Genomic DNA, 10,176 nt, shown 5'->3' on the forward strand with positions numbered 1-10,176 from the left:
TGCATCATGAATCTAAGCTCCTGACTCTTTGTTTTCCTTTACACTCTTTGCAAAACAGTGGTATGCACTTGTGCCCAAGTATGTAAAGTCTTTTTTTAACTCTCTCCCTTTTAATCCTGAACTCCATCACCCAGTAAATTCAATTTCCCTCTGCCGAGTGGTTCTGCATATTTAATCCCTACAGTGAAGTACAAGGAAATGGTCTTGAAGATGTCTGTAGCACACTCCAAATTCAAGAAAATAGTAAAGTGGTCTCTTACTGAGATACTCATAGGATTCCATGCTCTCGTGGGACTCTGGGGAAAGAAAGAGTAAAGCATTGGTAAGACACTGTACTGAAGTGATTCACAGTCTTTCACACACCACAGATCAACAGAACACGCACACACAAATCAGAGAAGCCCGGTTTTACGGCCCCTGTTTAAAAGGAACAGAAAGGGATCAGTGGTGTGACCTAGCATTTACATGAGGAACTCAGGGTGTTCGGGAGTTTAGAATGGAGCTACTGGTGTCTTAGCCAGGACTTCCAGCAGGCAAGAGATCAAGTTAAGGGGAAAGAAGACACAAAGTTGAATAAAAACCATCTGAACAGACCCAAAGACGTCTGCAGGTTTGGAGTTATCACTATACCAAGTACAAAAGGTGACCTACCATAGCAAGTGGCAGCCATCACCAAGACAGCCAGGAGCGTAAGGATGATGAGAGCGCGCATTGTGCCAGTGCAGGGAGGAATCTCTCACTCGGCGTCTCGCTGTGTCTCGCTCCCTTCCCACCGAGGGCAGCTGGAGATCCTGGGCTGCCTGCAAAATCAGCAGTGGAATGTTTATTATGAAAACAGAGCCAGGAGGGGGCCCAAGAAAGAGCCTGGGGAAGGCGAGGCTGGCTGGTGCACGCTTTTTATGGAGCCATTACAAAACATCCTCTATTAGCAGATTGAATCAGGTTTCGGGAAGGAGGGGGCATAGCCCCTTCCGCTCCCAGTTCAGGGCTGGGGGCCATAATTCACAGGCAGGCATGTCACCAGCACTCCACGCTCAGAAAAGCTGGCCTGCACGAGTGGAAGGAATTTCAGGGGCTGCCGAGGGCCCGCAGGGAGAGGTGTGTGCTGATCCCAAATGTAAATGTTTGCCTTTCTAATTTTTCCTCTGATCTGCCCTCTTTGCCCTCGCCATCCTCTGTCTGGATACACCCAGCCCAGACTGTTCTGTCAGCTGTGCCGATGGAAGACGTGGAGAATGAGGCTTCAAACACCCCTTCCCCACTCGGTCCCCCTCCCTCCAGTCGGCCCCCGCTGCGGTCCCAGCCTGCCAGTCATCAGAGGAGGAATCCAACCCTCCTGCCCCTTCCCCTCCCCTGCCGTACTGCTCCAGGAGTGACAAGCAGCAACCTAGAAGGATCCCTTCTGCCAGAGGGAGCATGGCTTTTGCACTGAGATGACAGCAGCACCCAGAACTCTCTCCCTGCAGGTCCTCACTGTGGTCCTGACCCTACGCTGCTCTTCCAGCCCGAGGTAACCATCTCTCTCCGGACTGCTGCCTCTCTGGTCTGGCGCTAGCAGCCTTTCCCCACCGGGCACCAAAGTCAGATGTCAATGCAAGGGCTTTTGAGCTGGGATGAACCTCCCAGGCCAGCCGTCTCTGGGAGCTTTACCTCGCCTTCTGGCACCTAAAGAGCTTGTCTGGGACCAATGCCATGGACAGCAGCGACGGACAAAAGATGGGGTGTTCCCCTCTCCAGCTCTGGGGTGCAGTAGGAGGTAGTGAGAGAGGAAGGAAGGAGTTACAGAGATGGCCATCCCTGCTGGGGGAAAAGCAAAGGAGAGTAGTTTGCTAGAGGCAAGGCAGGGAGGGAAGGTGGGCACCAGTGCCTGCCAGCCTTCCCCATGTCGGGGTGGGACTGGGACCATGCACAGTGCCCAGGGCTGAGCCTAGGGCACAGAAACCCCTGATCAGTCTGAGCCAAGCCACGGTGACCTCCTCTTTTGTCCATGTGTACACACAGGTATCAGGATTTCTCACTGGCAGGGCGCAGACCGAGTGCAGCATGGGTGCAGCCCGTGCCCCCCCAGGCCAGTGCCAAACTCATGGCCCTTGCCTGAAACCTCTGGTCTCTGGGAGAGAAACTGAGCAGGGCCTTTGACTTCAGACCAGAGAGAAAGAATTGCTTTTGTTTCCCGTTATCCCACCCCACGTGGAGAGCAGCTCAGTCCTGCACCATCAATGCCCCCCATAACATCCATGTCCTGCCCGTTCAGTACTCAGCCCAAGATGAGGAGCAAAACTAGGTTGGGCTGGGGCAAAAGCCAGAAGTCTGCTGTAGACACAAGGTCAGAGGAGAACTGAGAATTATCTGCTGTCCCTCTGCACCCTGCCACTCGGTCTCTTTAAGGGAATTCTCTGCTCTGGGATGTTTGCATTCCTTAGAGCTCACAGTTCTGGAGTTAGTGTTGAACGTGGATTTTATAGGTTTCCTGAATGTCTTGTACACTCTGGGAGTTCATGGGAACTGGCAAGAAAGGGAGGTTTGAGGGAGAGGCTGGAGAAGAGAGCCCAGCGGGAAAGCAGTGGGGCAGAGAGGAAGATGCTGGGAACACTTTGGAATAAAGGTGAGGCTGCACAGTGGGAAACTCCATCACGCTTTCCAGCCAAACCCTCTTTATTTGTCTGTCTTAACTCAGGGTAGAGCACTCTGCTCCCTGGAAGACTGCTCCCATTTCAGAGGACTCTGATCCTGGAACGCCTGGAGCATCCTCTGCCATCAACCACAGGAGAAGAGCCACAAACACCACTTTAACCCAAATGTTTCATTTTTTCACCACAGAGGCAATGCATTTTCCAAGGGATAAATGAACATGCTGGTTACACAGCCCTATACCAACAAATCTCCTTCGGGGAACACTTTCCCTTGCAAAAGTACATCTCCTTCCACTCCCCCTGCACTCCGTCCTTCCCCAGCACGCATCTCCCCTCCCCAGCATCACCGGGCTGCCCCAGAGGTAACACACCGTGCAGCACAGTGAGCCCAATCCCCCTGCTTTCTAACAGCATCCACTGATCAGAAATACGGAAAGAGGGGCTAAGACGAATTGCCCGCAAGTGCCAGGGGAATCTCTGCAGTCCCCCAAACAAGGGGGAGATCAGAAAAGCAGCCTTCTGACCTGTCTCCTGCTGGAGTGGAGAATCCCAGTGTTACACACGACATCGCAACCACTCCGTACATTTCGCAGCTGTGAAGCACCAGCAAGGCATTTGACTAATGAGCAGCCGTCCAGGAAAAGCAAGGCAGTCCCTGCATACTCACTAAGCCGTCGCTTCCCGGCCAGCCCGCGGCTCTCCTCTGAGGGGGCAGCTCTCCCGGCGTCCCGCACCCTGGGCTGAAGAAGAGTGGCCTTTTATTTATGAGCATTGGCCAGTGACTCCTCCCCTCTTCTGTCTCCCACTCTCGATCCACCCCCAGGCTACCACCTTCTCCCTCCAAAACACCTTCTGTCAGGAGAACGCAACCTCAAGGAACTGCGCCAGGAGGGAGAGGGGAGAGCCAGAGCCGAGAGAGGGGCTGGTGGGGGCACGGCCACATCCAGGCTGCCCGTCTGTGCCCAGGGGCAGGGAGCGGGCAGAGGTCTGAGGACAGGCTCCAGCCTCCCTCTTTGCAGCAAGACCCCCCCTCTTTAACCCCCTCCGCCTTCCCTGGACATGGCCTTAGAGCCCCGCTGCCGGCCAGGACACCTGTTCTTCCATGGGGAGCAGGAGGCCAGGAGCCTTCTCCCATCTCCTTTCATGCTCCTTTTGTAACTGTCTGATTCCCCCCTCTTGATGGCAGGCTCACGTCAGGCTGAAAACTCACACAACAAAGATCTCCACTTTTGGAGGCAGCTCTGAAACCTCCAGAAGCGACAAACCCCCTGAGGCAAAGAGCTGCCTTACACCAACCCAAGCCCCTGCGAGGCACCCTCACTGCCCACACCAAACCCACAACGGTGCTGGGTAACACATCAGACAAGCCAGGACAAGTGCTTGCAGGACTGGGCTATTGGGCTAGTGGCCCTGCCTGCAGCCGAGCCGAGAGCAGACGTGCACCACGCTGGGATGCTGACCCTGTGCGAGCAGCGACCCCCAGCACCGCTGCCTCGCTCAGCAGAGATCCACGCCTGGTGCACGCTCCCATGGGGTGGGCACAGCCTGAGCTCAGCAGAGGGTGCGAGCGGCGCCCCCCAGCACCGCTGCCTCGCTCAGCAGAGATGCACGCTCCCATGGGGTGGGCACAGCCTGAGCTCAGCAGAGGTGAGGTGGAAGGGATAACTGGCTGCAGAATCAAGTGGCTCGGGAGGTTGAGAACGAAAACCCATGGCAGCTATTCGCTAGCCAAATAGTTGGTGAGTGTGGCTTCTCTGGTCCAGAAAAAGATCAAGTGTGGCATGACTTGCAGCCTTGGTTGCAAAATGAAAATGATAGCATAACCGTGGAGTTAAAGAGCCACAAAATGATTGGGACAGAGGTGGGATTTGCTGCACCTTTATAGGACACCTTGTCACCTTACAGCTAACGCATGCATTTTTGATCTATGTACTTTTGCCTGGTTCCCAAAGAACAGCGAGGGGCTCCTGTCCAAGGGTGGGATCTTTAGCTCCTACAGTGCTCGATGAGTTTGGGGAAAGTTCAGATCTACCTGTGGCAACAAGTGCCATGTTACGTGTGTCCTTGTACAAGCAGCTCTTGGCCCTCAGCCCCTGAGCACAGCAGCCTTGAGCTGTGCTGGAGGTATAGGGCGCGTAGTGGTGAGCCGCCTTCGAAAAGCAGCGCGAACAGGAGGACGTTTCTTGCCCTCTTCCACCACCCTCCAGGGACAGCTCAATGTTCAGCCCTGTGACATGCTGAACCCTGAAAGGAATCAGGACCCAGAGGATCTGGTCATCCTCCTCTACCTAGATATTGGAAAAGCTTTGGCCCCGGTGCCATCTGGCAAGTTTTTAGTTAAGTTGGAGAAAATAGGCATTAAAGCCAAAATTGTGAGATGGTAAGGAACCGGTCGAATGGGGCAGAAACTTGAGCAGTGGAAAGGAGAAATATTGAATAATTACTAATTTAATTTCTCTTGGGACTAGTTTTACTGAATACATACTTCAATGACTGGCTTAAAAAGGGAATACTTGTTTGAGGAAGTTTGTTAATAACGCAAAGCAAGAAAGCAACATCAGTGGCAAGGAGGTCTGAGAGCTCATACAGGAGGAAAAGGACGCCCTTGAAAGCTGGAGTAACAGAAACAGGGTAACATGCAATAGCGGAAAGGCAAGGTCTTCCATTGGGATTAGCAGTAAGAATCCTTCTGTAAATTAGGAGCTCATAAACTGGAAGTAAACAGGGAACAAAAGGAACAACTGTGAACCAGCAATCATAAAGGTGATCACAGAATACTGACTCTGAGATGCCTACTGAGAATGTGCCAGCAGAGATGGGCACCTCGTAGTGCCACGGGATAAGATACCAGTGAGACCGCAGCAGCAGCCCTCAGTAAGGCCCAGGTGGCCCATGTTCATGGAAGAAGAAGTCCTGAGGGAAGTGGCATAGATGAGGACTAACAAGGCAAGGTGACTTGCAGTCACCCCCAAAATGACAGACCTTTTCACCATAGCCTGTGAGAGTCACCAAGCCTCTCCTTCCCTGCCTTGTCCACAAGGCATTTCCACCAGGACAATGAACTAGCGATTAGGTTTTGTTTCCAGTACTTCTCCAGGGGCTGTTTCAGAGCCCACCGCTCTCATGTTTCCAGCTTCTGTGTCTTTAGGGCCATAATCCATCCCCATGTGTCCCTCACCGTGCGCCCAGCTCATGCCAGGAAAGCTTCCGCAGAGTCGCTGAGCACTGCAGCAAGGGAATAAACCCTGTCAGCTCCAGGACAGAGACGGGTTTCCAAACCCAGGTTGCCCAGAGTATCCAGTAACCGGACTCACCGATCCGGACAGCCCTTTCCAAGCTTGCTCCCGTGTTTCAGGATGTAAGTTAGTCAACCACCACATGGTTTATGGCTTAGGAAGCGATTTCTCAACATGATAAACAAGTGCTTTTTGGAACAACTGGTTCTACAGCACATGAGAAAACAAGACTTTATTTTTACTTTTTCATTTAGTCCTAAGTAATACCTAGGAATGGATCCAAGAAGCAAGTATAATTGAGCCACTAAGTAACAGTGTCCGAGTATCCACAATATAATTAAAGTCAACAACCTCATGGAATAAATCGTGCTGAAAACCAGCATACTGACACTAAGCTTTAGAAAGGGAGATGGTTTTTAAACACAGGAGCCAGTCAAAAGACTGTGAAATAAAAATAAACAGAACACATTTCAGACATTTAAAGAACGTGATATACATATCTGAACGTGTGTTAGCTCTGGCAGCAAACTCACTTAGCTACTTGAAATTAACTCTAAAACTAGTTCAAAAGCTAGTTCAACCTGGCAAAAACACAGGTTTAAACATTTCAAAACAAGATTTTAAAAGTTCCAAGGATTAAAAGAAAGAGGGAGCACATAAACAGGAGAAATCTAGTTTCATGGCAATCAAAATTTTTTTTTCTAAATAACTGAAAGGATTCATTGCCATTTCAGTGGTGGGGTGGGGGGAAAAGAATAATTTCATAACAAATAAGCGAGGGGTTTTTTCCCTCAAAAATACTTAAACACATGTCTTTGAAATCTGTTTCCACCTTTCCTGAGAAGAGTTTTGCCTCCAGCATTACAGCTTTGTGCAAAAATAGAAGTTTCTAGTGCAAAAATACATATTGTTTCTAATTGAAGCTTCTTCTAACGAAGTGAATCTATATGATGTCTTAGGAGTATTGTAGAAAGCACCGTCTGAAGCCGACAGAGAGTGTCAGTCTCCTGCGGGGGAGGAAGGTTCCCATGCCAGCTCACAGCTATTTTCTTTCATGCTTCCTCCAATGTTTGGGGCCAGGGTGCACGTTAGAAACTCCCCTTTCCATCCCACAGAATGACTTCCCATGACTTTCTCCTGCCCATGGATGTGGAGCACGCCTGCACGTTCAGCCTAAGGGATGTCACCCCGGACTCTGGGACAACTGGTGGCTCAGTATCCCAGTGCCAAGGAGCAGGACTGAAATTAAACATCATGAAAAGGCCCGGATCCTTCCTCACTGACCAAAGCCGGAGGGTGAGAGGATAATTCTTCTTCCACCTGCAGTCTCCTACAGAATTTGGGCCTGTCTCCACATTAGCCATGACCGTAGGGAGAGGGTTTCCAATTGCTGAGGTGTGGGGTTTGTTTGGCTGGGTGGTTGGTTGGTAAATTGGGAGCTTTTTTAGCCACTGTGTTCTGGTGGTGGCGGCAAATGTTTATATGCAAATTCAGAGATTAGTGGCCCGACACAACCTCACAGCCGTGGTCTATGGAGTTGTGATCCTCAAAGTCACTCCTTGCAACCCATCAGACTTCAAAATGAAGCCCAGTGTCCTGGAAAAATCGCTGTCTGGGTATGAATACCAGAGCATTTGGGGTCAGCAGTACAGCTCAATGGGAACTCGTTGCTCTTCGTGTCTGCTTGCTGCAAAAAGTGAGCCTGGCTCAAGCCCTCCGCTCCAATACTCAGCATTCTCCATGGGATATCATTGAGTTACCTTAAAGACTGACTCTGTTTGGCCAGGACTTCCCAGAACAGCTGTGTTTGGCTGAAACAATGAAAAAAGAGTACTGGTAACGGGAAGTTCATGAGCACAGAAGACTAAAATTTCACAGAAGCCAGACCGAGCTTATTTAATTCCTTGAATAAAGCAACCAAAGCATTCGGGGCTAAGAGCTAACTCTGTCGCTTCCTTTGGCTTCACCCCCACCCACCCACGCATGTCCACATACAGCGATCAGCCTATTTCTCTTGCTGTCTGGGACGGAAGGAGGAGAGAGGAGAATGTTAATATTATTTGGATGTTGAAAAAATTGGCAGAGGCTCCCGTGTAGAAAAAAAATACAAGTAACTAGAATTGCTTGTACTTCATGTATCCTATGAAAAACTGAGCAAGCAAAAATTTTGACCTCTGACTATAAAAACAGAGTGTGCTTCTGGGTTGCACTCTTATGGGAAAGGGGAGCAGAAATCTCTCTTCCTTTTCCACCCCCATCCCCCTTGCTTCACCACATAAGCACAAAAATGTCCTGACCTGATTCATTCCTTGGGATCAGATGAGATTTACTCGCCTTATTTCCTGTCCAGACATGCGGAGTGATAAGAAAGCAGCTGTGGTTTCACTCTTCCCATTCATCTGGTAAATAAAAAACAACAATAATGCCTCTTTTTTCAACAACGAACTTAGATAACATCTTAGATCCAAAATCTGCCAGTCCTTCTGATGCCAAGATTGGACTGAAACATTTCTGTCCTGGCTGTCTCAAGTGCAGGAGGCCACTGAAATATTTACAAGCATCCCTGTAGTGTTATATATGTTTCTTTGTTCTATCTTGGATTCAGTATCTATAGTACCATAAATTTTGTCTTTAGCAAGTAAATAACTTTTTCTGTGGCATACCAAGCCCTTGGTCTTGGCCTCTGTTGCCAATATCTGATAGAGTTCAAAGGAAGCCTAGGGGGAAATGCACGATACCCGGCTAATTGTGAAATGCTGTTTGTGGTGAGAAGAAAGACATTCTTATTCCTTGAATCATGAAATCTGATTGCTCTTATCTTCCTGTGCATAACTACAAATCATATTAATGTTCCTAACATCACATGCTACTGGCTAGGTCTTTGGACTTGATGACCTTCCTTAGTAATGAATTTCACACACTAATTATATGCTCTTTGGACACATATTTATTGTTTATTTGTATTAAATTTGACATTGGTTACTTTTATCAAGAAATTTCATGTTCTCATAAAGCAGGAAGAACTTTTTAAAGGAGAAGGAAAGATAAATCAGATCAATTTTTATTGTTTTTCAATTAGTTTTTACTTCTTCCTAAAATGGCACTGGACTCCAGAAGTCACCATTTTACCAGGGATGGCTTTGTCATTAGTGGTCGTAATTTCCTTTTAATTATAAAAGAAACACTAAGAATAGTATAAATGGAGAGCAAAGAAGAGGTCTGGCTGTGGAAGCACTGGGAAGAAAGGCATAAGAAGGGCTACAAGAACAACACATATCGATGGCACCTAGATGAGCAGGTCATTAAGATCCCAGCGTATCGACGCACAGATCCTCTGGACATCCAGACTGGGAAAAACAAAGCGCAGTGTAAAACAAGAGATGTCCTAAAACAAGGAACAAAGTACGTCTAAGACTTAACAAAAGGAAAAATTCAAACCATTAGAGATGATGGTGCTAAGATAAAGGACAGGATTGAGCCATAAGGTACCTGGATGAGGAGACAAAAGACGATGAGATTTAATAATGCTCAGAGGTGGGAAAAGATGGAGAGACAAAAGACCACTTGAGGAGACAAAAGACAATGAGATTTAATGATGCTCAGAAGTGGGAAAAGATGGAGAGACAAAAGACCACAGTCACTGCCGGCTCCGGAAGGGTGCAAAAGATGCATCTAAACTGAGTATATGGTGGTCAAACTAAGAGAAACCCAGGAGACATGATGAGGGCTCCAGAGCCTTGAATCTTCTATGTGATTGCAAGAAAACCAAATAGTATGAACATATGCATCTTGGTGCTTGTGAATATGTGGTTATGACAGTGTGAGTCTGAGTGAGTGAAATCAGGATGGCTTAAAATAAAATAACCTTCCCTTTCTATAGTGTCTCACATTGACCTCTGTGACTTCAACATTGCAACAGTATTTACTACAAAATGAAGTATCAAAAGGTAACATGAAGACTTTTTATGATGTCCTCAGTATGGAAAAGTCTTCACCCAAAACCATCTCACGTCGTTCTGCAGCTTTGGCAGTGATCTGCATGGTAAGAAGCTTCCTTCAGAGCTCTTTCCCCTTTGGCTCGGGGTCCTTTTAGCCGGACGCTGAGGGGACATACAGGACGGGTGCACAAGAAAAAGAGCAAGGCACCAATGCTGCAGGAATGAGGTGACATTCTTGGAATCAACATCCTCCCGTACTTGGCTTGGTCGACCTTGCTTGGGGTCTGCTGTGCTGAAACTCTCTGCCCTTTTGTCCCCCCATACATGATAAAGGATGGCATTTTAAGACTCTATACAGGTGCCAAAAAA

The 10,176-nt window shown here is 48.6% G+C and overlaps 1 protein-coding gene across 1 annotated transcript in view; it reads right to left on the bottom strand.

The window, feature by feature from the left end:
- MGP (matrix Gla protein) overlaps positions 1-3,360 on the bottom strand; it is a 5,582-nt gene extending 2,222 nt beyond the window's left edge. The window contains exons 1-3 of the mRNA XM_009698730.1: positions 3,301-3,360; positions 652-800; positions 261-296 (exon numbers count right to left, since the gene is read on the bottom strand). Of these exons, the coding sequence (XP_009697032.1) occupies positions 261-296; positions 652-712 (97 nt within the window). The 5' untranslated portion in view covers positions 713-800; positions 3,301-3,360. The remainder of the gene's footprint in view (positions 1-260; positions 297-651; positions 801-3,300) is intronic.
- Between the last annotated feature and the right edge of the window lie 6,816 nt (positions 3,361-10,176).

The sequence above is a fragment of the Cariama cristata genome, unplaced genomic scaffold, assembly GCF_000690535.1.
Source record: "Cariama cristata isolate BGI_N322 unplaced genomic scaffold, ASM69053v1 scaffold19694, whole genome shotgun sequence".
NCBI lineage: Eukaryota > Metazoa > Chordata > Aves > Cariamiformes > Cariamidae > Cariama > Cariama cristata.